The sequence below is a fragment of the Vipera ursinii genome (assembly GCF_947247035.1).
Source record: "Vipera ursinii genome assembly, chromosome: Z".
Taxonomy (NCBI): Eukaryota; Metazoa; Chordata; class Lepidosauria; order Squamata; family Viperidae; genus Vipera; species Vipera ursinii.
The window spans coordinates 691,066-717,653 of NC_139517.1; the positions used below are offsets into that span (position 1 = coordinate 691,066).

Consider the following 26,588-nt stretch of genomic DNA (forward strand, 5'->3'; position numbering starts at 1 on the left):
CAACCATATTACTAATTTAACTGCCGCGATTCACTTAACTACGGCAGGAAAGGTCATAAAATGGGGCAAAACTCATTTCTCAACAACATGAACTTTGGGCTCAATCCTGGTTGTAAGTTGAGGACCTACTGCACCTGTTGGGCAGCTTTGTACTGACCGTCTCGCCAGGCCAAGGGCAGCTGGAGAAGCACAGAGCCCTCCCCCTTTGTGGCCAGTCTTTGAGGAGTAGGATCAGCTGTTGCATCATCAAAACTGCCCTCTCCCCCCAAGACTGGCGCTAACCTTTAGGCCTGCCTCTCTTTTGGCCACTTGAGCGGGAGAGAAAATCAGTCCAGGCACAAATAGTAACAGCCTTTATCATACAGCTTCACGGCCCTAGTCTAAGCGGTTTACAGAGTCAGCATATTTTTTACGGACAGAAGGGGCGGAGTCAACCTTGAGCCAGTCTGGATCTAACTGCTGGCGTCTGGCAGTCAGCAAAAGTAGACTGCAGTACCGCATTCTAGCCACTTTGCAGGTTAGAGCAGACCCAAAGGAGGGCGGGCCCTGAAGAAAGGAGGAAATCTCTGCAGGAAACCTCCCCCCCCCACCAAAAAAAAGAGAACCGAGCACAGCCTGGCCCGTCCCGTGTTCTGAACCCACATCTGCCCAGGATCCAAATGCCACCCAACCACCCCACCCCATTGCTCTAGGGCAGGGTCTCCAAACCTGGCCCCTTTAAGACTGGTGCACTTCAACTCCCAGAATTCCTCAGCTAGCCATGCCTGCTGTTCTACCGCCTAGAGCAGGGGTGTCAAACTGCTGGCCCACGGGCCGGACGCGTCATCAGGAAACGGTGCCCACCCCACTGCCGGCAATGGAGAAAAAGCTCCAATACGTCGTGCGATGTCACGTGACGTCGCGAGTTTGACATGTCTGGCCAAGAGCGTAGAGATTGCAGAGGAAGGGATTACCGGTACAAGAGAGTAAACAGGCCAATAATGGGTAATACCTATTAAAAGGAATGCATTAGTCCCAGGGAACTCTGGGAGTTGAAGTCCACCAGTTTTAAAGTTGGCCAAGTTTGGAGATCCCTGCCTTAGGTAGCGCTGAGGAGGCCGTGCAAAAAGTTCCCACTCCCCTCCCCAGCCCTGCCGTTTCCCTCGACGGAATCACACAGTGCTGCGTTGTAACCCCTCAACACCTTTTATTTGCGAGGCTGGCAACCCCCTGCTCCCCCTCGGCAGCTTCACTGACATCCTTCCCCCCCCCCTTTCCACGTTGCAGGTGGAAATCTGGCTTGGAATAATGTTGAAGTGGAGCAGAAAAAGAAACGGACAGCGGGAGGGCAGCCAGCTGAGGGGCAGAGGCTCAAGGCCACAGCAGAGGGGGCAGAAGCCGGGGGGGGGGCGCCAAGGGCCGCCTGCCCTTCTCCCCCCAGCCCCCATCCAGCTGGAGGCTGGTTCAGTTCCAGACTTTCAGGAAGCTGTCCCAGGAGCCGGTGGCTACAGCCATGCCATCGTCTGTCACGCCCAGGCAGCTGACCCGGTTGTCATGGCCAGCGAGGACCCCTGGAAGGAGAGAGAATTGCTAGCAATGGAGAAGAGCCCGGAGGAACGGTAGCGGGGGGCGCAGAGCACCCCAAGGCTTCTCCTGTTGGAGGGACCTCTCCAAACTCCAGGGAGCTCTCCCCTCACCTGCTTCCCCAATGGGCCCAGCCAGACACCCCCTCCCCCCCCCCCACACACACAGCCTGGGATAGGGGACTCCAGGTGCTCAAATGGGCAGGTCACCCAATCTGGCTGCGGCAAAGGCCGGCCACAGCTACGGCTTAGTGCAGAATTTAGTCCACCTTGTGGGGCTGTCAGGTTGGCTGCGGTGGAAAGCAGTCTGGATTCCCAGGAGGGAGGGGTGGCTTTCCCGAGGGCAAAGAGGCAGCGGAGCTTGGAGTGTCTGCTAGGCAGGAGGAGGGCAAAGAGGGCGCACACACACACGGCAGCTCCTAGAGTCTGTCTGCGTATAGTTACTGCAGGCAGTTGCTTCAATCTGGCAAGATCTGTCTACAGGCGAACAACCAGCACTGGGGATGTTTTCTAGTTGGGATAATGAGACGTCCTTTGCTTCCTCCTCCTCACAACCCCAACGCCCCCACTTCTAGCAGTGATGGGCTCCCTACGTCGGTCACAAAGTGGCCACAAGGAAGCCACCGAGCTCGAGAGAGAGCACCGGGGACCTCTCAAACTATAAAGAAGCGACTCAAAAAAATTCCACACGTGGTTCTTGGGGCCAAAAACAGGGCACACTGTGGTCTGATCTGGTTTCTGAGGCCGAGGTGGAATGAGGACGAGCTTCTACCGGCCGCTCACCTGCCCGGTCGCCCTTCATGGAGTCCCAAATGTTGCAGTTGAAGTCATCGTAGCCGGCCAGCAGGAGGCGTCCACTGCGGGAGAAGGCCACCGAGGTGATGCCGCAAATGATGTTGTCGTGCGAGTACAGCATCAGCTCCTGGTCGGCACGCAGGTCGAAGAGGCGACAGGTGGCATCATCGGAACCCGTGGTGAAGGCATTCCCGTTGGGAAAGAACTGGGTGAGAAAGGAAAAGGGGAGACGGCTAAGGAGAGAGAGCTAGGGAATCCTGGGAATTGAAGTCCACCCACCTTAAAATGGCTGTCGCGGAGATCAAGTGGGGAATTATTTATTTATTTTATTTATTTATTCAATTTATATACCGCCCTTCTCCCGTAGGACTCAGGGCGGTTCACAAGGCTTTTTAAAAACAATACAACAATTACAAAAAATCAATTAAAAAGATTATATTAACCTTGAAATCCCCAGTTAAAATACAATTAAAATCCCAATTAATATTCTCAGACCAGGCCAGAGAGCTCAAAGAGCCAGGTCTTCAGGTCCCAGCGGAATGAGCAAAGGTCAGGGGCAGTCCTAAGCTCTACGGGTAGCTGGTTCCAAAGGGCAGGCGCACCCACAGAGAAGGCCCTCCCCCTGGGTATTGTCCGCCGGCAATCTTTTACTGGCAGCACCCTGAGAAGACCCTCCCTGTGGGAGCGCACAGGACGAAGGGAGCTTGATGCCAGCAGCAGGTGTTCCCTCAGATATCCCGGACCCTCGCCATTTAGGGCTTTATAGGTCACCACCAGCACCTTGAATCTCACCAGCACCTTGAATTAGCACAGACTCGTTACGTAAACACGCGAGGACAAAGTCTGACCTCCCCCTCCAGACTCAGCTAGTCTTTCCCGGAGGCAAACGGCCAGTTGGGAAGATTCCTGCACTACAGGCACAGAACAATAAAGTAGCTACTTTGAACTCTACATTTGTAAGTCTGGTTGTTTGTGCCTAACAGTGGCCAAGGCTGAGAAGCTCTGGCCTAGATGCTTGCCACGAGACAGCATCTCAAACGGTGTCTTCCGAGTCTGGTCTCCTGCAAGCCCTCCACCCGCTCCCTCTTTCTCTCTCTCTCTCTCTCACACACACACATACACACACGTCAAGCTCTGCACTCACACAAACAGCGTTGATGTCGGATTCGTGTCCCGTGAAGGTCTGCCGGCACATGCTGTCTCGGATGTCCCACAGCTTGACCGAAGCATCGCAAGCGCCCGAGATGAAGGAGCGCATGTCTGGCGAGAGCGAGAGGGACATGACGTCCCCGCTGTGGCCTGTGAAGGTGGTGGTCTGTTGGCCCGTCTCGATGTCCCACAGGGCACTGGCAAGGAGGAAAGGCAGTCAGGCACGACCCCCACGCGGCTTCAGCACTCCAGATTTGACCACTCCCTGGGGGTGGGGTGGGGGTTAATACACCGTGCCAAGATGGACGCGGAACAGTCAGACAGCCTTAGAGAACATGTGGCTGAATCGGAGTGAAATCGCTTTGGGACATTGTCCCGCACCGGCTGACTTTACGGTGTCTTTTTGTAGATTTTTCTTAATTCTAATACCCTGGGATGATCGTGGCTAAGTACAGGGAGTCCTAGATTTATGGCTAGAATTGAGCTCAAACTTTCTGCTGCTAAGTAGGTTCAGCCCCATTTTATGAGCTTTGTCCCCCTGGCTGTCAAGGGAATCACGTCGCTTGTTACGTTATCAACTGGGTTTGTTAAGCGAACCTGGCTTCCCCCTTGACTGCTTGTCAGAAAGGGGATCACGTGAACGCTCTGGGACACTGTAATCGTTGTTAAATACAAGCCAGTCGCCAATCAATTTTCTGTATTTTGATCTCGTGACCGTGACGACACTGCCAGGGTTCCAAATGTGAAAAACGGTTGTCAGTCACTTTTTGTCAACGGCGCTTAGACTTATATACCACTTTTCAGTGCTTCCCAGCCCTCTCTAAGCGGTTTGTGGAGTCAGCATATTGCCCCCCCTCCCCCAACAATCTGGGTCCTCATTTTACCGACCTCAGAAGGAGGGAAGGCTGAGACTCAAACTGCCGAACTGCCACCCCTGTAACTCTGAACGGTCAATAAACAAACGGTTCAAGGACTACTTCTTATCCACTTCTGGGGGGGGGGGTCTCAGCCACAGTGACAGCTCCAAAATCTGTCTAGCAAGTGAGTCGCTGATATATCACAACAAACACACACACACACACACACAGAGAGACACAGAGACAGCCCTTGGCTTGGTGTCCACTTGGATCGAAGTCCGGCCACTCACCAAGTCGTGTCTCCCGAACTGGTGATGATCTGGTTATCGGTCAGAAAGCGACAGCAGGAGAGGTACCCTGGTGGAGGAGAGGAGGTCGCCCGTTAGGGCGGGCGAGGGGGGACGGAGGAGGCCCCAGTCCCTCCCCAGGGGAAGAGCGAGTCCGTCGCCTCACCCGTGTGTCCTGGCAGCTCCCGACTGACCCGGACGTTCCCTTCGCGGGTTTTCAGGCTGTAGATGGAGCAAATGTTGTCCAGGCCGCCGCAGGCAACGTAGTTCCCAGAGGGCGCGTAGGCGCAGGTCATCACCCAGGACGACCGGAGCGGAATGGCGTGAACCTGAAAGGAGAGGGGCGTTCAGCGGGGCGCGGCCCCAGGGCCCTAAGCCCTGCGTGGACCGTTTCCAGCTGCCCCCCCCACAGGCCGCCCGCCTTCGGCCTCACCTTGTTGGTGGTGTAGCTGTCCCAGATGATCAGCTTCCCATCTTGAGAGGCACTAACCAAAAGTCTGGAGCGACAAGGAGGGAGACGGGGCTCAGAGCCTCGGTCGTTCGGGGGGCAGGGATGGGGACCTCCCCCCAAGGACGTTTCCAACTCTCCCACCCTTCTTTACTGGGGGGAGGGGGGGGTTCAGCCCCCTTGCCGGCTGCCCCATCCTGGCTCTCACCTGGAGTCCGTCCCCCAATGCATGGCGTAGATCTTGGCCAGGTGGCCACGCAGCGTCCGCCTCGTTCGCATCTGGATCCGGCCCACCGGATCGAGGCCAGCGGTGATCTTGAGTCGAGGAAGAGAGGGGTCAGTGGGGGGAGGGAGGGGGCCCCAAAGGCCACCTCCTCCCCCTCCCTCACTGTGCCCAGCTGCCTCACCTGGGTCAGTGTGGAATCGCCACATGCTTTCCTGGCGTCCTGCAAGCGAGAGGAGGAAGAGGCGGCTCACGCCGGCTCCACAGACAACCTGGGTGCCCTTCAGCAGCTTCGCCCCCCCCCACCAGGAAGTGCCCACTGCCTCCCCCGGTCCCAACAGCCCCTTCATCCCCCCTTCCTGGGGAAGTCAAGAGCGCTGGATCCTCCAGCACCCCCATGGCCAGCACTGAGCACAAGGGTGGTGACGTGAAAGCCGCCACCTGGTTTCTCAAGATGCGTTTGTCACCTCCCTGAGGACTAGAACCTTGCTGCAGCCCCACTCCTCCTCCGTGTAACTCACCCGGATCTGGTTCCGCAGCTGCTCTGCTTCCTGCTTCAACTGCTCCAGTTCACTCATGGTGGCTGGGCGGGTGGGGGGCCCAGGGGCTTGGCCAGCAGCCCCTTTCACTTAGCCACGATCCTGCCTGGGGAAAGACAGAGAGAGAGAGGGAATCATAGGAAACCACAATCGTAGGAAATTATTAACTCTGATTTCCAGGAAGAAGATCTTGCATTTCCGCCAAACAGCTTTCCAGTCAAATTAAAGGGGAACCGTCGAACAGCAGCCAAGAATTCACACACAATCACAGCACATCCAGTCCTCAACTTACAATAACTCATTTAGTGACCATTCAGAGTTACAACAACACTGAAAAAAGTGACATGTTTTTCAGAGTTAGGATCACACCATGATGGTGTGGTCAAAACTCAGATGCTTGCTTTATGACAGTCGCAGCATCCCCTGGGTGGGTGGGTGGGTGGGTGGGGTCACGTCCTCTTTTGTGACCCTCCGACGAGCAAAGTTCAACGGGGTAGCCACCTTCACTTAACCAAGTTATTAACAACTGCTGCGATTCGCTTAACAACCGAGGCAGGAAAGGTCGTAAAATGGGGCAAAACTCACTTAACAACAGAAATGTGGGGCTCCGTTGTGGTTGTAAGTCAAGGATTACCTGTAATAAATAAATATACAAAGCTAGAGCATCCACGTGGCAGCCCAAAGCGCCTGCTGGATTAAAAATATTTTTACACGTTTAAAAAAATCAACAATATATATATATATATATATATATATATATATATATATATATATATATATATATATATATATATATATATATATATATATATGTTTTCTGAGGTTTTCGCGGGTGCCTGTATGTGGATCCTTGGTTTTTCGGGTTTTTCCCCGCGTAGAATTAAAGGTGTAGGCGCAACGTTTCGACGGAGTCCCATCCGTCATCATCAGGCAAGAGGAACAAACAGCCACATGCTTCTCCCAGAAGAAGGAAGCTAAAGCCACCAGAGAGGAAGACACCCCCCCACAAATGGCACCTGAAAAAATGGATGCAGCCACAATTTGCCACTGTGCCTCGCGTCTCCCCTGTTTGTCCCTGGTCCAGCCGGACACCCGACTCCCTTTTACGGGGGGCAAAGGGACCGACTGACCGTGGTGGACCAGATCCAGGCGGGGCTGCCGAGAAGGGAGTGGATTTTGAACATCTGCCATCCACTCAAGGCCTGACCCTTTGCCACTGCAGGAAGCTCACCCTCCCGTGCCTGACCCCACTCGAAGGACCCCTAAAAGGGGGATTTGAGGGATTGCTCAGCCCCCCTTGCAACCCAGGCCCCCTCAAATCCCCAAGTCATGGGGGGGGCGCAGGGGGGTGGAGAAGGCAGGCCAGTCTGCTGCTGCTGCTAAGCAGAGAAAGGAAGTGACTCTACTCACTGATTGCAACCCCAAACACCTACAGGTGCAAAGGGGGGGGGAAGGCACACACGCACACACACACACACACACACAAACACACACACAAAAGTGGGAAGGGTCCCACTTAGAAATACCAAGATAACCGTCCCCATCTTTCCTTAATGCTCCTCACCCAAATCCATTGCAGGAAGGCATCTCGACCCGCCACTGACCACGAGAGGAGTTACTTTCCTAGTCACCCCCCAACACGGTAGGCGCCCCCCCAATTCCCATGACCCCTTCTGAATGGGAAAGAGGCCGGGGAGAAGTGGGGAAGACACTCAGAGCAGCTGGATTTTCACTTCCTGGCAAAGCCGCTGTGGTTGCAGCCTTTGGCAAAGAAGGGTGGGGTCACCCCCTATGGAACACCCCCCCCCCGCCGCCACCCCAAAGAAGCCAAAAAGAGGGTTGCTAAGGCGACCGGCCACTCTCTCTCACACACACAGACACACACACACTGCTCTATGCTCCGGGAGGCGGTTGCCTAGGCAACGGGATGAGAAAGCGGAGAGCGAGGGACGGATCCGGCCTGCTCGAGGGAGGGAGGAAGTGGGAAGGGAAGGCAGCCAAGTGCGGCTTCCTCTGGCGAGGGGGCTGCTCCTTCCTGGGGGGGGGCAAGGAAAGAGTGGCCTTTCCCGCTGCTGCTCGGCCTTTGCTCCAGCCCAGAAAGCCTAGAGCAGCCTTAAAAAATCTGAACGGGGAACAGGCCAAGCTGGGACTTCCCGGCTCCCAGTTGCCAGGGCCCCCAAAGCAAGCGGGGGGGGGCACCGGGGGAGGCAGAGCTGAATCATAGAAGGGGAAGCACCAGGTGCCATCTTCCAAAATGGGCATCTCTGCCGTGGGCAGGGAGGGAATGGACTCCTGGCACTTCTGCAAGATGCCAGACACACACCCCCATTAGAAATGGAGGGCTATGGGGAAGCCCAAGTGGCTGCAGGGAGGGAGGCAGGAGGATCAGACTGTCCCCCCCCCCTCTCTCTCTCTCTCTCACACACACACACACACACACACACACACACACACACACACACGTCCTCCAATTCATCCCAGATCACAGGCTTTCCCTGTTCCTCCGCAGTCCGAAGCTGCAGGCCGCTCTGATCCTCCGCTGTGGGAATCTGGAAGCCTTCCTGGAGCGCAGCAAGGGGGGGGCATGGCTGGCAAGAGACTCGACAAACGGGAACCCAGCGGGACCGAGTCCTCAGCCCCCCCCCTGCTGCAAACCTGCCTGGCTGGCAGATTCACAACAGGGGGAAACCCTGTATTTATTTAGAATAGAACAGAGCCGGGAGGGCCCGTGGAGGTCTTCTAGTCCAGCCCCCTGCTCAAGCAGCAGGTCCTATACAATTCCGGATAAACGGCTGCCCAATTTCTTCTTGAAAACCTCCAGTGTTGGAGCACCCACAACTTCTGGAGACAAGTCGTTCCACTGATTGAATTGTTCTAATTGTCAGGGAATTCCTCCCAATTTCCAAGTTGCTTCTATCCTGGATCAGTTTCCATCTGTTGTTTCTCGCCCTGCCTTCAGGTGCTTTGGAAAATAGGTTGACCCCCTCCTCTTCTTCACGGCAGCCCCTCAAATACTGGAAGGCTGCTATCATGTCACCCCTCCTCCTTCTTTTCATTAAAGTAGACAAACCCAAATCCTGCAGCCGTTCTTCGTATCTCCAGGCCTTTAATCACCTCTGTCGCTCTTCTCTGCACTTTCCCCCCCAAAGTCTCAACATCTTTTTTGTAATGTGGTGGCCAAAACGGGATGCTGTATTCCAGGTGTGGCCTTACCAAGGTTTTATAAAGCGGTACATTCTGAAATATAAAATACTTTATTTGCAATGCCTTTTCCACGAGATAGCATAGCACCCCGAATTTCCAGCCAAACCCCACCGGCGGTATTAATCCAACTTTATAAATATTTTGCTTTCCTGGTTTGGCAGCAGAACACCACACTCGTACCTTGACTTACGACAAATGAGCCCGACATTCCCGTTGCTAAGTGAGACATTTCTTAAGTGTTCAGTTAGTGACACGGTTGTTAAGTGAATCTGGCTTCCCCCATTGACTCTGCTTGCCAGATGGTTGCAAAAGGGGATCGCGTGACTCCAGGATACTGCGACCGTCATAAATATGAGTCAGCTGCCAAGTATCTGAATTTTGATCATGTGACCACGGGGTTGTGGCAAACGGTCGTAAGTGCGAAAAACGGTCATAACTCACTTTTTTCACAACTGTTGTTACTTCAAACAGTAACTAAATGAACTTGAGGACCACTTGTATTCTAGAGTGGGGGTCTGCCACCTTGACCGCTTTAAGACTCGTGGACTTCAGCTCCCAGAATTCCTCAGCCAGCTATGCTGGCTGAGGAATTCTGGGAACTATAGTCCACGAGTCTTAAAGTGGTCAAAGTTGCAGACCCCTGTTCTAGAGCAGCGTTTCTCAACCTTGGCCCCTTTAAGAAGGCTGGGGAATTCTGGGAGTTGAAGTCCACATATCCGAAAGCAGCCGAGGTTGAGAAACACCATCCGAAGAGGAACAAAGACGCGGAAAAAACTGCGCACAGGAAGTAAAAAGCAGTGGGTTCCCCAGAGGGCTGCGGCGGGGAGAGGGCTGCCCCCCCCCGCAACCGGAAAGCCACAGAACCAGAGTCTCCATCGGTGACCCTCACCCAGGGGGAGGGACTCCCGGTGCCCACGGGCAACTTTCCGCAGCTGGCATTTCCTCTTCCATTCTCACTCTCCCTGCCTTTCTCGAAACTCCAGTACGACTTTGGGGCTCCACCCTCCAAGCTCAGCAGAGACCCTAAGAGTGGGGAGTGCAGTAGACCCCCTCCCCTTCTGCGGTGTTGCATCAACTCCAAGCGCCCCCCACTCTGGGCCTCAACAGGTGGTGGGCATCTCACCTGGCGCAAGGGGTCCTGCCGCTGTCGGGGTCCCCACCGAAGGTCCGGGCTGCCCAGTGCAACCCGGGTCCCTGGGAGAGCTGCTTTCCCCCCCCCACTGGTGGAGGGGCTGAGGCATGGCAGTGGGTGTGTTTGCCAGCCCAGCTGGTTTTCAGGAGGAAGTGCAAGAAGAACTGATGCAAGGCTGGTGAAGGGAGGGAGGGAGGGGGGGTTCTTGGGCCTAACTCTGCAAAAGTCACGACGGCACAGAGCCCCCCGCCCCCGCAATTGCAAAGAGGCAACCCCCCACGGTCCCCCCCCCCCACAAGATGCTGCAGTCTGCCAGGTGCCATGATGCCCCTCCCTGCCTTGAACTAGGCCCACCTTGGCCCAGTTGAGTACATCCTGTTTGGCTGCTGGCAAGATACCGAATTCACTCTCTCTCTCTCACACACACACACACACAAAACATGCGCGCAAACACACACACACACACACAGACACCATTTGAAGGCAGAGCCCTGGGACGCCCCGGGGGAAAGCGCCGGCTCTCCCGGGGAGTCATTTGCCCGTAATGACAGCCTCCAGCCAGGCTCATTAGCCCCGGAGGTGCCTCGACTGCTCTTTTGGGGAGGGGGCGCCCCCCTGCCAGCCCAGCGTCCCCACCTCCGCCCTGCCTCCCCCCCTCCCGGCACAAGAAGCCCCTCCCGAGGCGCCAGGGAGTGGGTGGGGGGTGCAGGAGGAAGCCCAGTTTCCTTCGGGGGGGGGCAGGGAATGACGGGGAGGGGGCAACCCAATGCACCAATTTACACTTGGGGCGATCGCGGACCCCCCAAAAGCGAGGGAGGGGGGGCTGCTCGCCCGGGAAGCGTCCTGGGCGCTTTCGGGGAGGAGGGGCCGCGGAGAGCGGGGGCTGCGGGGGCAGGGGTCGTGGTAGGGGGCGTAGAAAGGGGCGGGGGGGGGGCAGAGGGCGGGCGGGCGGCCCCTCCCCACTGCTCGGGGCGAAAGGGCGGCTGCCGGCGGAGCGCCCGGAGGTTGTGCAATGGGGCGGGCGCTGCTACGGGACCGGCGGCGGGGGGAGCGGCCGGCCCGGACTAGGCGGCTCTCCGGGCTTGCATGGGGGGTCGGGAGCGCTTGGCCGGGGGGCTGCAGGCTAGAGGGGGAGGGGGAGGGAAAGCCCAGCAGGAGGAGGGAGAGAAGGGGGAACTGCACGGCCTTCCCCGGTCGGCCTCCACCTACCCGCTGCTGCTCCTGCAGCGCCGCCGCCGCCGCCGCCGCCGCCGCACGAGGGGGCCGGGGGGCGGGGGACTCGTTCCCGCTGCTCCAGGGGCGGAAGGATCGCGCTCGGCCGCTGCTGCTGCTGCTGCTGCTGCTCAGAGCGCGCGACGGCGGCGGCCGGGACTTGACTCGGGAGCGCGCGGAGCGATCTCGCCCCGCCGGCCCAGTGATGAGGCTATCCCGCCGCGCCCAGAGTCGGACGCGGCCGAAAGGACTCCCCGCAGGGAGGGGGGAGCGGGAGAAACCAAGTCCGCCCGTTCGGGGGGGGAAGTCGTGCAGCAAGGGGAGCGCGACGGCAGCTGGCAGGCTGTCAAGCGCGGGCGGGGGACAAGGAGGACGCCTCCCGGTGTGGGGCGAGGCCGGGCCCGCGCCTCCCTGCCCCCGCTCCGAAAATAATTCTCAAGTCGGGCGATACCAACTCGGATGGGCAGGGCCAGACCACGCAGTCCGGGGGGAGGAGAAGCGCTTGGGGCGTACCAATTCCTTGGGGTGACCCACGTTGAGGGCGGGGAAGAAGCATCCAGGTGCCTTGAGACCTGCGACCCCCGAGGGGAGCTGGGCATTCTGGGGATTGTAGTCTCTCGCGCCTGAGGTCAGGAAGGGGCGAGTGCACGCATTTCTATAAGGGGAGAGTTGTTCCCTCCGGAGGAGGCGACAGGAAAGATGGTACAGTCTGAAACAGCCTTTCTAACCTCCTCTCCCCGGATGCGTCGGGACTACAACTCCCATCGGTCCCTGCAAAAATTGGAAAGTGGGCTCTGTGCTTTCAGAAGCAGCCTGGCGAGCAGGCGGATGTCCGCAGCGGCAGCCTTGCAGTGGGCTGCCAGTGGAACCACAGGGGCTTCTGTTGTTATCCTGGCAGGCAGAACCTCACCTGGGGAACATCTGCCTGCCTTGCAGCACGGAGAGATTCCGAGAGCGGGCTGGCTGCAAGGGAAGGCCTCTCGGGTCCATCGCCAGGAACAGAACTGCCCTCTGGCCACCTCCTGGGTTCATACCGCTCTGGCTGGGGATGATAGGAATTGGAGTCTGAGCCTGTTTGGGGGGCTGCTTGCACCCAGCACAAGCTCTGACCCCCCCCCACGAGTCTTCGCCCCAGATTCCAAGATCTTGGTTGCTGGGGATGTCCTGGAGTGTGATGATTCCTTATTTAGCACACGGCCTGTCATGCCCAGACTAGCAATACAGGCAGTCCTCGACTTACAATGCTTCATTTAGTGTCCATTCAAAGTTACAAGGGCACCAAGAAAAGCAACTCGCGACCGTTTTTCACACGACGGTTGCAGCATCCACATAGTCACAAAAATTGGATTCTTGGCAACTGACTCGTATTTATGACAGTTGCAGCGTCCCGAGGCCAGGGGATTCCCCTTTTGCGACCTTCTGACAAGCAGAATCCATGGGGAAGGCAGATTCACTTAACGACTGTGTCACTAACTTAACAACTGCAGTGATTCAGTTAACTACTGTGGCAAGAAAAGGTCGTAAAACTCAGTTAACAAATATCTTGCTTAGCAATAGAAATTTTGGGCTTCATTGTGGTCATAAGTTGAGGATTACCTGCATATATTATCGTTTCACTCAGAGTATTAAAACACAGTAAAATAGGAATGCTAAAATAGGAATAGGAAGGCCTGTGTTCAAACACCCCAAAATCTCTAGGCCATCTAACCACTGAAGCTCAAGCACCGTCCATACGAAAGAGATCAGATGCCGGACAGGTAGACGCCCCCGGCTTTCAGCCGGCATGGTGTGACCCCGAGTTTGACCCGGGACCCCACAGTCCCACCGAGGGGAGGATGCTGCACCCCATTTATACAGAGAGTCCTGGCAGACGCCATGTGAGGGTTGAATCCTATTCAGGGTTGTCCATTGCTGACGTGGTTGTTCAACCCTGGCACCTTGTTTTTGTGGGGTCATCTCTGCGTCTTCTGTGTAATTGGGAGCGTAGTGAGGGTGGCAGAGACGGGGGGGTCCTAAAACTGGGGGCCTAGGAATCCACGGGCAGCCTTCTGCCTCCATCTCATACCCCAGCCCCAAATTCTGCACTCCACTTCTAAGTAGCTGGGGAGCGCTATTCCTGCCCTTGGTGAAAAATGGCGAACGAAGGAAGGAAGGAAGGAAGGAAGGAAGGAAGGAAGGAAAGAGAAAAGGAAGGAATGAAGAAAGGAAGGGAGGGAGAGAGAAAGAAGGGAGGGAGGGAGGCAGAAAAGAGGAACAAATGAAGGAAGGAAGCAAGGAGGAAGGAGGGAAATTCCTAACGGGGGGGGGGCAAGGAAAGGGCACATCCGCGGGCGGAATGGCCGCTCCGATCTCAGGTTACAACCGGTCCCCTCTTAGATCTAAAACCGGACTGAATTCTGCGCACGGCTCGTGAAGACGCGTCCTCACCTGGGATGATGCGGGGAGGCCGACACGGCGGGAAGCGTTTGCTCTGCACGAGCTCAGAGGCACAACCCGCTTCCTCCTCTGCCCCCCCCCGCCTCTTTTTTTCCTTTTTTTTTGGAGAATCGCTTGCTTTCCACACACGCATGCCGGCCCAGCCGGGTTCTCGTAGCGTGGGCACCGACCTGAGTTATGCAGCCTCTTCCAAGCCGGCGCTCGCTTGGAGGAGGATGGGAACTGGAGTTGCTGCCGGGCCAAGCGGCAGCGGCGCTGGCACCATATTGGGGGAGGCTAAATGAATTTCCCAGACATTTATACGGCCCTCGGAAGCCCGGCCGGGGTGGGGTGCGGGGTCCGCTTCCCCCCTGCCGGTTACCTGCCGGCCCGTCGCCCCCGCCGCCTCGGCCCCTTTAAGGACCCATCGCTCTTTCTCTTCATTGTCTCCGACGGCGGCCAATCGGAGACCCTCTTGGGGAGGGGCGGGCAGCCCCGATTGGCCGAGACGCGGGCCTCCCGCCCACCCCCTCCCATCTTCCCGGCCCCGCTCCCTTCGCAGCCCCCTCCCCAGGCTGCTGTCCACCGGCCCAGGTGCTGAACCTCCGCCGCCCGTGAGAGCCCAGCCCGACCGCGACGCGCACCGGCACCGCATCCGGAGCGGGATGAGCGGAGGGGTCTACGGAGGAGGTAGGGCTGCGCGGCGCCCCCTCGCCCCGCCGGCTCTGCCCCGCGGCTGCCCTCGGCTAGGCGGGCTGGCTCCGGGGCGTCGGAAGGAGGGCAACCGGGCGCCGGGAATTCTAGCAGCCTCGCCGGATTCCGGTCCTTGAGCGAAACCCCTCGGCCGAGCAGCCGAGGGAGGATCGGAGGGCCTCCCCTTCGTTGCCGTGTGTGGCTTGGCTCACTTGCTTAAGCGGCCTCGCGTGACGCCGCCCCTGCGAAGGGGCTCTCCAGCTCCCGCTGCGGCGCTCTGCTTCTCCGCGGGGAGGAATCGTGGTCGGGTTCCCTCCCGCTGGGCGACTGGCCTACGAAGAAGCATCCGCCTTTCCTCCTCCAGCGGTGCGAGGGCGACTCGGAGGCTCCGGACGGGTCCATTCCTGCATCCCCCCCACCCCACCCCACCCCCAATTCCGCGGGCAGCTTCCTGAACAGCCAGCAACAAAAGAAACCAACTTTGCGCGCTGCAAAATGTAAATGATAAAATCGGAAAGAGCCGGAAGGGGCCCTCGAGGCCATCCAGTCTAACCCGCTCTTCCCCCCCCCCCCGCCCCCGGTGCGGTCCAGGGATCCAAACTGCGGGCTGCCGCTCCCGTATCCTTAAATCCGGCGCTCTGGACCTCTACGCGCGGGGGGGGGGCGCTTGCGGGAATTAAGCCCTCGGATGAGGGTTGAAATGCGAGTTCAGACGCCTCCTTTGGGCTGAAAGGGAACCGACGGGGGCTGCACCCCCTCCCCTCCTCTCGCCCCCTCCTCACCCGCGTCGCGGATGCCTTCCTTGCAGACGAGGTCGGCGCGCTGGTTTTTGACATTGGCTCGTTCTCCGTGCGGGCCGGCTATGCCGGGGAAGACTGTCCAAAGGTAGGAAGCGGCGCCCTCTTCCTAGAGGACCGGGCCCCCTGACCCCGGATCCCCCCCTGCCCCACGGCGCCTGCTCTGCTTGCAGGCGGACTTCCCCACCACGGTGGGCTTGCTGTCCCACGACGAGTCGGCCATGGAGCTGGACGGCGACAAGGAGAGCAAAGGCGGCAAGGTCTACTACATAGATACCAACTCCTTGCACGTCCCGCGGGAGAACACGGAGATCGTCTCGCCCCTCAAGAACGGGATGAGTACGAGGGCGGGCCCGGGGTGGGTGGGAGGTAGAAGAGGCTGCGCTGGGACCCCTGCGCCCCAAATTCTGGCTCCACCGGGTCGCGGTGCGCCTGGAAGGGGAGAAAGCGAGGCTTCTCCGCTCGGCGGTTTGAGACGGCCCCGGGAGGAGTGTGGGGAGCCGGCAGCCAGCCCCCACTTTCCTTTATTCCCCCCCCCGTTTCTCCTCCCCCCCCCCAAGTCGAAGACTGGGGCTGTTTCCAAGCCATCTTGGATCACACCTACAACAAGCACATCAAGTCGGAACCCAACCTGCACCCGGTCCTCATGTCGGAGGCCCCAGTAGGTATCTCGGGGGGGGCACCCCACCCCCCTCCTTTGTCAGTGGGCTTCTGCCCTCTCCTGACCCTCCGCCCCTCCCCGCCCGCCAGTGGAACACGCGCGCCAAGCGGGAGAAGCTGACGGAGGTGATGTTCGAACATTACAGTATCCCGGCTTTCTTCCTGTGCAAGACGGCGGTGCTCACGGCGTATCCTCTCGGCGCTGCCCCGGCCCCGGAGCCGCTCGGGGCCGGGAACGGGACTCCCCCCTTTCCTGGCTGCCCCCAGGCCTTGCCTTCCTCGGCCCCGAAGGGCAGAAGTCCGGATTCCTATTAAGGCTCCTGCCGTCTAGGAGCACCGAGGGAAAAGATTGGGGAGGGGGACACAGCTTCTTCCCTCCGCGGCCCCAGCGCCCCGTTACGGGACCCCTGCCTCGCCAAGCCCTTGACGTTGCTTCACCAGCTTTGCCAACGGGCGCAGCACCGGCCTGGTCCTGGACAGTGGGGCAACCCACACCACAGCCATCCCGGTCCACGACGGCTACATCCTGCAGCAAGGTGGGGGGCGCCGTCTTCGGAAGGGGGCTTACAAGTTGGCCTCTGCTGTTGTGAGGTCCGCTATGTGCGGTGCCAAACTCTGGGGGGGCATGCCAGGATGCCAGGGACCTCTGGGGGGAGAATTGCCTCTTCAGGGAGGGTGCTTGTCCTCAGGTGTGCTTGGCCAGGCCTGGGAGCCCTTGGCAGAGGCAGGAGGAAAGCCAAAGCACTTCCTGAGTTGGGGGTCCAATCATTGGGGAGAGGGGTTTTCCGAAGGGCAGAAGATGCTGCTGCCAAGGGGATAAAATGAGACATATAGGGGACAGTAGGACCAGCTCGCTCTTTCTCTCTTTCTTTCTTTCTTTCTTTCTTTCTTTCTTTCTTTCTTTCTTTCTTTCTTTCTTTCTTTCTTTCTTTTTCTTTCTCTCTCTCTCTTTCTTTCTTTCTTTCTTTCTTTTTATTCCTTCCTTCCTTCCTTCCTTCCTTGTCTTTCTTTCTTTCTTTTTCTTTCTTTCTTTCTTTCTTTCTTTCTTTCTTTCTTTCTATTCCTTCCTTCCTTCCTTCCTTGTCTTTTTCTTTCTTTCTTTCTTTCTTGCTTTCTTTCTTTCTTTCTTTCTTTTTCTTTCTTTCTTCCTTTCTTTCTTTTTATTCCTTCCTTCCTTCCTTCCTTCCTTCCTTCCTTCCTTGTCTTTCTTTCTTTCTTTCTTTTTATTCCTTCCTTCCTTCCTTCCTTGTCTTCCTTCCTTGTCTTCCTTCCTTGTCTTTCTTTCTTTCTTTCTTTCTTTCTTTCTTTCTTTCTTTCTTTCTTTCTTTCTTTCTTTCTTTCTTTCTTTCTTCTTTCTTTCTTTTCCTTCCTTCCTTCCTTCCTTCCTTCCTTCCTTCCTTCCTTCCTTCCATTTCCTTACTCCTTCCCACCCTCCCCTTTTCACCCTCCCTTCCTCCCAAACGCAGGGATTGTCAAATCCCCCCTGGCTGGCGACTTCATCTCCATGCAGTGTCGTGAACTTTTCCAAGAGATGAATATTGAAATCGCCCCTCCGTACATGATCGCAGCCAAGGTAGGGCTCCCCCTGACCCCTTCCACCCCGGCCCAGAGCTACGGATGCCGGGGGGAGGGGCTGAGTGGGGGCTGGGCAGTCCGTCCACTCTGCTCCTGGGAGGAGCGGCAGAAGCAGCGGGTGGGAAGAGCTGAAAGTGCACGGAATGGGAGGGGGGTGTCATTCAGACCAGGAGGTCCCCACTGCCTGCCCTTCCCAGCCCTGTCCTGCGGTCTCCGGAAGTGGGGAAGGGGCTGTAGAGAGCCCCTCCTCTCTTACAAACAGCTGGGTCCAGAGACAATTGCAAGTGGGGTGTTCCCACAACCCGCCAGGCTGCCCACCTTCCTCCACCTTCCCCAGGAAGCCGTCCGTGAAGGAGCCCCCCCAAACTGGAAGAAGAAGGAGAAGCTGCCCCAAGTCAGCAAATCCTGGCACAGCTACATGTGCAATGTGAGCCCAGGGCCCTTGGGGGGGAGGGAGGGAGGGAGGGGCCCCTGCACTGTCAAGGGCCCGAAGGCTGGCTGACTCAGTGCCCGTGGCACAAAAGCTGAAGTGGACAGCTGATAGGTTTGGGTCAAGACTTATTCCTGGGTGGGAAGGTGGGCAGGGTGCATGTTGGGAGGGGGCTTCTGTACAGGATATGCTGACCCCTCTCCATCCCTGCTGACACCCACAGGAAGTGATACAGGACTTCCAGGCATCCGTCCTGCAAGTTTCTGATTCTCCGTATGACGAGCAGTGAGTATCAGGCGAGTCTGGCAGTTCGGAAGGCAAGGGTCTCATTTGAATAAATGGGGAGGGGGGGCTACATCTTGGGGTCCCTTGGCCTAGTCTTGCCCAGCCTGCTGGCTGCCCTCCGGATGGGTTGGGACCGCACCTCCCAGAATCCCCCTCTTTCAGGCATGTTGCTGGGAATTCTGGGAACAGGATGAAAAGGGACAAAATCTCTTTCCTGCTTTGAGAGTTCAAGGCTGTGGACCTGGGTGCTCCCCAAGGTTCTTTCCAGAAAAACAGCCCTGTAAGGTAGGCCGTAGAAGACAGAACCCAATGAAACAAACCAAAATAGATGGGTGCCATGACAGGGAATTGCGCTGCGTCTTTGATGGGAGAAATGAAACTGTTTTACAAGAAGAAAAAGAGGATCTAATCTAATCGAGGAGAGAAGCAACTTGGAATTAAGGAGAAACTTCAGAACAGTGAGAACAATTAACCAGTGGAACAGCTGGCCACCGGAGGTGGTAGGTGCTCCGTCACTGGAGGTGTTCAAGAAGAGATTGGACAATATTTGTCTGGAATGAAATAGGGTCTTCTGCTTGAGCAGGGGGGGTTGGACGACTAGATGACCTCCAACTCCATTCTGATTGGTTGACTGCATCTTTCCAGGTTGTGAGAAAGGGAAAGGAATTCGGTGGGGAGGGCAGGGGGGCCTGGCAGGGACAAGGGTGTCCTGGGCACCACTCTGGGGATCCAGAGACTGGGATGCAACATTGGTGGGGGTCTGCAAACCCCCAAAAGCCATTGGGGGAAGGAGTAAGGGAAGAGGAAGGTGAGGGGGGGAACCTCTGCCCTGGCCTGGCACTGCGAGTCCAGCCAGATCTGCCTCGATCTCTGTTCTCCCCCCCCTTGTTTGGAGCAGGGTGGCTGCGCAGATGCCCACCGTCCACTACGAAATGCCCAACGGCTACAACACGGACTACGGGGCTGAGCGCCTGAGGATCCCGGAGGGGCTTTTTGACCCCTCCAACGTGAAGGTGAGCGGGGCAGTGGAGGAGGGGCAGAGAGGGGTGCCGGCCTTGTGTTTCCAGAGTCTCGGGGAAGGTGGGATGTGCACTTTGGTGGTGGTGCGGGGCAGCAGCCAGGCTGCTGGTTTGCTAGAGCAGGGGGCTCCAAGCGTGGCCTGTGGGCTTCAACTCCCAGAATTCCCCAGCCAGGCTTGGAGACCCCTGCCCTAGTGGAGGCCCAGAGCTCTCGCTCAAAGGGGGGCAAGCCAAGACGTGGCTGAGGCCAACCCAGCTGAGGACCTGAAGGGCAGTGTGAATCTAGCCCAGCCCAGTGTGATTGTTTTAAGTGTGAGCAGAGCCGGCAAAGGCAGATGCCTGGAGTTCCTCCTGGCTCAGTTAACCGTCCGTGGCTGGTCCCGCTTTGCTCCCGGCGAAAAGGTTGGGGACTCCTTGTGACGGGCTATTTTGGGGGCCCAGCACCCCCAATCGAGGCCTTGGGGAGAGGCACCGGATTGAACGGGAGGGGGGCTTGCATTCAAATTGGCCCTTCCTGTCTGCTTCTGCTCCCCCAGCAGCTGTGCAAATGTGGCTCTCCTTGCTCTCCTTTAGAGGCGCCTGGGGGGGGGGACCCTGGACTCCGCCAGTTCCCTTCCTTTTCTTCTACCCTCCCCAGGTTATGCCCCTATTATTATTATCACGAAATTGCAATTTGGGGGTGTGGCTGTTTAAGACTTGTGCACGGGTGATTTTCGCTTTGCGCACCTGAACTCTGGACGTCACAAGCGCTCCCCCCCACACACGTTTCTCAGGGTCTGTCTGGGAACACCATGCTGGGTGTCGGACACGTGGTCACCACGAGCATCGGGATGTGCGACATTGACATCCGTCCGGTGAGTCCCCCTCTCCCCACCCGAGGGTTGCCCCCTAGGAAAGCCCCCCCAGGACGGAATTTTCCATCCACCCAGCCAAAGGAGGAGCGCTGCAGCTCCCGAAAGATTCTGCCTTTGAAGAAGAGGGGCTGGGTGGGAAGGGGCTCCTGGCCCCCTCCTCACAGAAGCACGAAGGGGCGGCTAGATAAGGTAGCTCTAATTCTTGTCAGTCTTAATTAAGGTTTTCATATTTGTGTTTTTAATGTATGGTGAGCCAGAGTCACCTTGGATAGTGCAATGGGAAGGGAGGGAGGGAGGGAGGAAGGAGGGAGGGAGAGAGGGAAAAAGGAAGGAAGGAAGGAGGGAGAGAGGAAGGAAGGAAGGAAGGATGGATCCACAAAGATCTCTGAGCTTTGGGAAGCTTCTTGGGGCCAACTGAACAAGAAACCTCAGGCGCCCCAGTGGGCTGTGTGCGTGTGTGTGTGTGTGTGTGTTTGTGTGTGTGCGCGCGTGCGCCAAAAGGGCAGCGGAGGAGCTTCAGCCATCGGATCTCCTGCCCCCTTGACCCCCCCCCCCGCCGCCCAATTCTGCAGGGTCTCTACGGCAGCGTCATCGTCACCGGCGGGAACACGCTGCTGCAGGGCTTCACCGACCGCCTCAACCGGGAGCTGTCCCAGAAGACCCCGCCGGTGAGAGCCACACCTGTGCGCATGCGTCAGGCCGGGAGGTCAGCTGGCGCGGGGGGGGAGCTTCGTGGGAGGGGGCGTTTGCCCCGCTTGGTTCACCTGCACAAGCACAGCGGGCAGCTGCCCCCAGCTGGACTTCTCGGTGGGCAGAGCGGACGACCGGGCAGCCCCCTCCGATGCCAGCAGCCCCCCAGGTCTCTGGGCGCCGAGGGGTCCGGAGCTCGCCCGGGGGGGGGGGGGAAATGGCTCTGAAACTTCAGGAGTCGGTAAGCAGCTTTCCCGATGCATCCAGCTCGCTAAACCCTCTCCCCTTGAAAATCAATCAATCAGGGTTCAGCTGGAAGGGGACCTTGGAGGTCTTCTAGTCCAGCCCCCAGCTCAAGCAGGAGACAAGTGGTTGTCCGGTCTCTTCTTCAACTCCCCCCCCCACCTTCTGGGGGCAATAAGCTGACTTTGTAATAATGCCGCTTGGGGGGGGGCGAAAGCCCTAACAAGCAGTCATATACATAGAATGAAGGCTGTTGCTAAGCACATTGATTTGTGCTTTAAATTGTAAGCCGCCCTGACTCTTCGGAGAAGGGCGGGATATAAATGGGATTTTAAAAAAAATTGTCCTCCCTGTCAGGAAGTTTCTCCTTAATTCCAGGTTGCTTCTCTCTTTGATCAGTTTCCAACCGTTGTTTCTCGTCCTGCCTTCTGCTGCTTTGGAGAATAGTGGGACACCCGCTCCCCTCTTCTTTGCGGCAGCCCCTCAAATACTGCAATCTGACTATCAGCCCCCCCTCCCTCCCCCGGCCCTTCTTTCCTCTAGGCTGGCCAGACCCAAACCCTGCAGCCCTCCTTCATAGCTTGGATAAAACCGCCGCTGCCTCGGAAGGGATTCCATCCGGCTCCTGATTTTCGGCTGCCTTCACACGGCTCTCCTTCTGGAGCGGGGGGGGGGGGTTTCTAATGTCAATTAAAACGGGGAGGGGGAGAGTCAGGACGTGCCATCAGAATGACAGTTGCTCCGGACCCCCCACCCCCTGTGACCCTCTTCCCCCCTTCCCCCCAGAGCATGCGGCTGAAGCTCATTGCCAGCAACAGCACCATGGAGCGGCGGTTCAGCCCGTGGATCGGGGGCTCCATCTTGGCTTCTCTAGTGAGTGGGGGGGGAGGGAGGGGGGAAATCGAGGGAGGGGGGAGCAGGAGGGGAGGAGTCGGGGCTGTCCACAAGGGGTCAAGTCTGGAGATCGCGTAAACCTGGGTCTGCCTCCTGGGGGGGGGGGTCGCCCAAGGAAAGGGCATCACTCTGTGGGGCGGTGGGGAGGGGCCGCCCCGCCCACTCACCACCTTATTTCCTTTCCCAGGGCACCTTCCAGCAGATGTGGATCTCCAAGCAGGAGTACGAAGAGGGGGGCAAACAGTGTGTGGAGAGGAAATGCCCCTGAATGTCTTCCCTTGCCCACCCCCAGCTGTGCCCCCTCCCACCACCTCTGGGGCGGCTGCAGCCCTTCCCAGCCTGGCTGCCCCAATTCCCTCCCCACCGCGGTCCTTGCTGTGCCCTCCCTCTCCTCTCACCACACCCCCTCTTGCGCCCAAGAGCCCCCCCTCCAAGATCAGGAGGGGGGGCATAGGGGACCCAGGAAAGAGAGGCTGCCTCCCCTGTTTGTGCTCCAACTTTCCTTCGTCCATTTCGCCAACTGCCCGGATGGCACCATGATTCCCGAATTGGGGGGGGGGGTGAGTTCCAAAAATTGCTCCTGGTTGTGTTTTGTTTGGGAGGCCTGATTTAAAAAATGAATAAATGTGTGCGGTTTTTAAGGGGAAAAAAAGCTTCCTTTCATCCAGGTGGGATTTTAAAGGAGGTTCGCCCCAGAAATCCAAGGTCAGCCCCTCCCCACTTGCACCACAGTGCCCCCCTCTGCTCCCTGAGATGGCCAACCCAACCCACTGTGGGGCCTCTTGAGTTCAGTCGGCGGTGTCCCTCCTGGTCTTCAGGCCTGGTGGGAGCCAGATGCTCTTCACTGCAGTCTGTGGGGACCCCAAAGAGCATCCCTGCCTCCTTTGCCCACCCAGGCTGCTCAAAAGAGTAGAATGGAATAAGGAATAGAATAGAATAGAATAGAATAGAATAGAATAGAATAGAATAGAATAGAATAGAATAGAATAGAGGAATGAAGAATAGAATAGAATAGAATAGAATAGAATAGAATAGAATAGAATAGAATAGAATAGAATAGAATGGAATGGAATGGAATGGAATGGAATGGAATGGAATGGAATGGAATGGAATGGAATGGAATAGAATAGAATAGAATAGAATAGAATAGAATAGAATAGAGGAATGAAGAATAGAATAGAATAGAATAGAATAGAATAGAATAGAACAGAATAGAATAGAATAGAATAGAATAGAATAGAGGAATGAAGAATAGAATAGAATAGAATAGAATAGAATAGAATAGAATAGAATAGAATAGAATAGAATAGAATAGAGGAATGAAGAATAGAATAGAATAGAATAGAATAGAATAGAATAGAATAGAATAGAATAGAATAGAATAGAATGGAATGGAATGGAATGGAATGGAATGGAATGGAATGGAATGGAATGGAATAGAATAGAATAGAATAGAATAGAATAGAATAGAATAGAATAGAATAGAGGAATGAAGAATAGAATAGAATAGAATAGAATAGAATAGAATAGAACAGAATAGAATAGAATAGAATAGAATAGAATAGAGGAATGAAGAATAGAATAGAATAGAATAGAATAGAATAGAATAGAATAGAATAGAATAGAATAGAATAGAATAGAATAGAATAGAGGAATGAAGAATAGAATAGAATAGAATAGAATAGAATAGAATAGAATAGAATAGAGAACAGAACAGAACAGAATAGAATAGAATAGGAGCTGGAAGGGACCCTGGAGGTCTTCTAGTCCAACCCCCTGCTCGGGCAGGATAACCTCTATCATTCCAGACAAGTGGCTGTCCAGTCTCTTCTTAAAAAACCTCCAGTGATGGAGCACCCATGACTTCTGGTGGCAAGCTGTTCCACTCGTTGACTGTATTCCCTGTCAGGAAGTTTCTCTTGTAATTCCAGGTTGCTTCTCTCTTTGGTCAGTTTCCAACCGTTGTTTCTCGTCCTGCCCTCTGGAGCTTTGCAGAATAGTTTGACCCCCTCGTCTTCTTTGCGGCAGCCCCTCAGATACTGGAACACTGCCGGAAGACACTTGAAATGGACGTGGGGACCCAATTCTGAAGCACAAAACACATGACACAGAGATCCATGCCAGAAAGGATCAGCACCCATCATTCCCAGCACAGATATCTGGATACTCCCTCAGGCCACTTCTTGGGCCATCCCACCTCAAAGGGCTGTTGTGAAGAGGAAAGAGAACTCTGTCTTGAACTCAAACCCTTGGGAGGCATCAGCATGCAATATGAGGAGGAAGGAGTAGAATAGTCCTTGACTTATGGCCACAGTTGAGCTTAACATTTCTGTCATTAAGCTAGACAGTTGAGCTTCCCCCCCCCCATTTAATGACCTTTCTTGCCACAGTTGTTAAGTGAATCTGGCTTCCCCTTTGCCGGAAGTTCTGAAAAGGGGATCATATGATACGTGAACCCTGCGGCCTTCATAAGTGTGAATCAGTTGCCAAGTGCATGACCTCTGATCACGTGACCATCCTGCAATCCCACCCTCTCTTAAGAAAGGAATCCTGCAACGGAGGCAAGTTCAGGGCTGTTGTAACTTTGAATGGTCACTAAATGAAAGGTGGTAAGTCAAAACCACCTTTGGTTGGATGATCTGGGAGGGGGTTCTCCGTCCATCACCCCTCTGTCATGGTCAGATCATCACCTCCTGAGGCTGGTTTTCCGTCATGCCATCCCCCGCCGCTGGGCGGCGGAACCGACCAGGTGGTTCCGCCCCAGGCGCCTAATGGACCCGGACCGGTTCCAGAGGGCGCTTGGGCCGATACCTATCACCCTTACCCACAGCCCAGTCGATGCTCTGGTGGAGGCCTGGGAAACGGCTGCCACCAGGGCACTCGACTGCGTTGTACCCATGCGACCTCTGACTCGGCGCAGATCCCGTTGGGCCCCATGGTTCTCTGTGGAGCTCCGGGAGATGAAGCGTCGGAGACGAGGTCTAGAGAGCGGTTGGAGATCCAGCCGGTCCGAATCCGACCGATTGCAGTTAAGAACCTTTATAAGGTCTTATCTTGCGGCGATAAGGACGGCGAAGTCTAACTACTTTGCCACCCTTGTCGCGTCCGCAGATAATCGCCCGGCCGCCCTGTTTAGGGTGACTCGCTCCCTCCTTAACCAGGAGGTGAGAGAGGATCCCTTGCAGGGACGAGCCGAGGAGTTTAGTCACCATCTGGCGGACAAAATCGCTCTGATCCGGACCGGCTTGGACTCTGACTGGGCAGAGTCCGACGTGGAGGAATCAGGCGGTCTTGAGCATGTTATCTGGACTGAGTTCGACCCTGTTTCCCCTGATGATGTGGACAGGATCATGGGGAGACTGAGCACCACCACCTGTTTGTTGGATCCGTGCCCCTCCTGGCTAGCTTATGCGGCTCGGGAGGGAACACGAGGCTGGTTCCATGCAGTAATAACTGCTTCTTTGAAGGAGGGTGTCTTCCCTGCCGCCTTGAAGGAGGCGGTGGTGAGGCCCCTTCTCAAGAAGCCTGCTTTGGACCCGGCTGTTTTAAACAACTATCGTCCAGTCTCCAACCTTCGCTTTCTGGCGAAGGTTGTTGAGAGTGTGGTGGCGCATCAGCTCCCTCTGTTCCTGGAGGAAACTGATTATCTGGACCCGTACCAATCGGGCTTCAGGCCCGGATACAGCACGGAGACGGCATTGGTCGCGCTGGTGAATGATCTCTGGAGGGCTAGGGACAGGGGTTGCTCCTCTGTCCTGGTCCTATTAGATCTCTCAGCGGCTTTTGATACCATCGACCATGGTATCCTGCTGCGGCGTCTCAGGGGGTTGGGAGTGGGAGGCACCGTTTTACGGTGGTTCTCCTCCTACCTCCGGGGCCGCTCGCAGTCGGTGTTGACAGGAGGGCAGAGATCCGCCCCGAGGTCTCTCATTTGTGGAGTTCCTCAGGGGTCGGTTCTCTCACCTCTCCTGTTCAACATCTACATGAAGCCGCTGGGCGAGATCATTCGTGGTTTTGGGGTGGGGTATCACCAGTACGCTGATGATACCCAACTCTTTCTTTCCACCCCGAACCAACCCAGTGATGCCCTCACCGTGATGTCCCGGTGCCTGGAGGCGGTTCGGGTCTGGATGGGGAGAAACAGGCTTCGTCTCAATCCCGCCAAGACCGAGTGGCTGTGCGTATCGGCGTCCCGGGTTAACCATGTTATTCCACCTCTAATGATGGGGGGTGAGGTGTTACCCCCCGTTGATAGGGCTCGCAACTTGGGCGTCCTCCTGGATTCACGGCTCAATTTTGAAGATCACATAGGAGCCGTGACCAGGGGGGCTTTTGCACAGGTTCGCCTGGTGCGCCAGTTGCGTCCCTATCTGGACCGGGACGCCCTACGCACAGTCACTCATGCGCTTGTGACCTCCCGTTTGGACTACTGTAACGCTCTCTACATGGGGCTGCCCTTGAAGACCACTCGGAGGCTTCAACTGGTGCAGAATGCGGCCGCGCGAGTTGTAATGGGGGTTTCCTGATACTCCCATGTAACACCTCTACTCCGCGAGCTGCATTGGCTTCCGGTTGCCCTCCGGGTGAAATTCAAGGTGCTGGTTATCACCTATAAAGCCCTACAT

The 26,588-nt window shown here is 56.5% G+C and overlaps 2 protein-coding genes across 3 annotated transcripts; one reads left to right on the top strand and one right to left on the bottom strand.

The window, feature by feature from the left end:
- Positions 1-518: 518 nt before the first annotated feature.
- Positions 519-11,623, bottom strand: GNB2 (G protein subunit beta 2). Of its 2 annotated transcripts, none has more exons than XM_083376863.1 (10): positions 11,406-11,623; positions 5,843-5,966; positions 5,506-5,544; positions 5,307-5,413; positions 5,084-5,147; positions 4,817-4,979; positions 4,654-4,720; positions 3,502-3,703; positions 2,346-2,562; positions 519-1,550 (listed from the first exon to the last, which is right to left on the bottom strand). In XM_083376863.1, exons 2-10 carry the CDS (start codon positions 5,897-5,899, stop codon positions 1,444-1,446), a joined length of 1,023 nt encoding a protein of 340 aa, XP_083232989.1. In that variant the 5' UTR covers positions 5,900-5,966; positions 11,406-11,623; the 3' UTR covers positions 519-1,443. The 2 variants fall into 2 exon arrangements, with proteins under 2 accessions (XP_083232989.1, XP_083232990.1); XM_083376864.1 differs by lacking the exon at positions 11,406-11,623 and adding an exon at positions 10,188-10,205.
- Positions 11,624-14,488: 2,865 nt separating this feature from the next.
- Positions 14,489-22,514, top strand: ACTL6B (actin like 6B; the record flags this gene model as incomplete). The annotated part of the gene is made up of 14 exons (XM_083376862.1): positions 14,489-14,513; positions 15,325-15,401; positions 15,487-15,652; positions 15,874-15,974; positions 16,064-16,161; positions 16,415-16,509; positions 17,440-17,546; positions 17,886-17,975; positions 18,202-18,263; positions 19,162-19,276; positions 20,056-20,136; positions 20,709-20,804; positions 21,856-21,942; positions 22,151-22,514. 14 exons carry the CDS (start codon positions 14,489-14,491, stop codon positions 22,229-22,231), a joined length of 1,281 nt encoding a protein of 426 aa, XP_083232988.1. The 3' UTR covers positions 22,232-22,514.
- Between the last annotated feature and the right edge of the window lie 4,074 nt (positions 22,515-26,588).

What these genes read in the sequence shown, in the direction of transcription:
- GNB2 (XM_083376863.1), bottom strand. Translation starts at nt 5,899, where the DNA reads ATGAGTGAACTGGAGCAGTTGAAGCAGGAAGCAGAGCAGCTGCGGAAC. An exon ending in CATTGGGGGACGGACTCCAG is followed by an intron (nt 5,148 to 5,306) that starts GTGAGAGCCAGG and finishes TTGTCGCTCCAG; the next exon opens with ACTTTTGGTTAGTGCCTCTC. An exon ending in ACAGCTACACCACCAACAAG is followed by an intron (nt 4,980 to 5,083) that starts GTGAGGCCGAAG and finishes CTCTCCTTTCAG; the next exon opens with GTTCACGCCATTCCGCTCCG.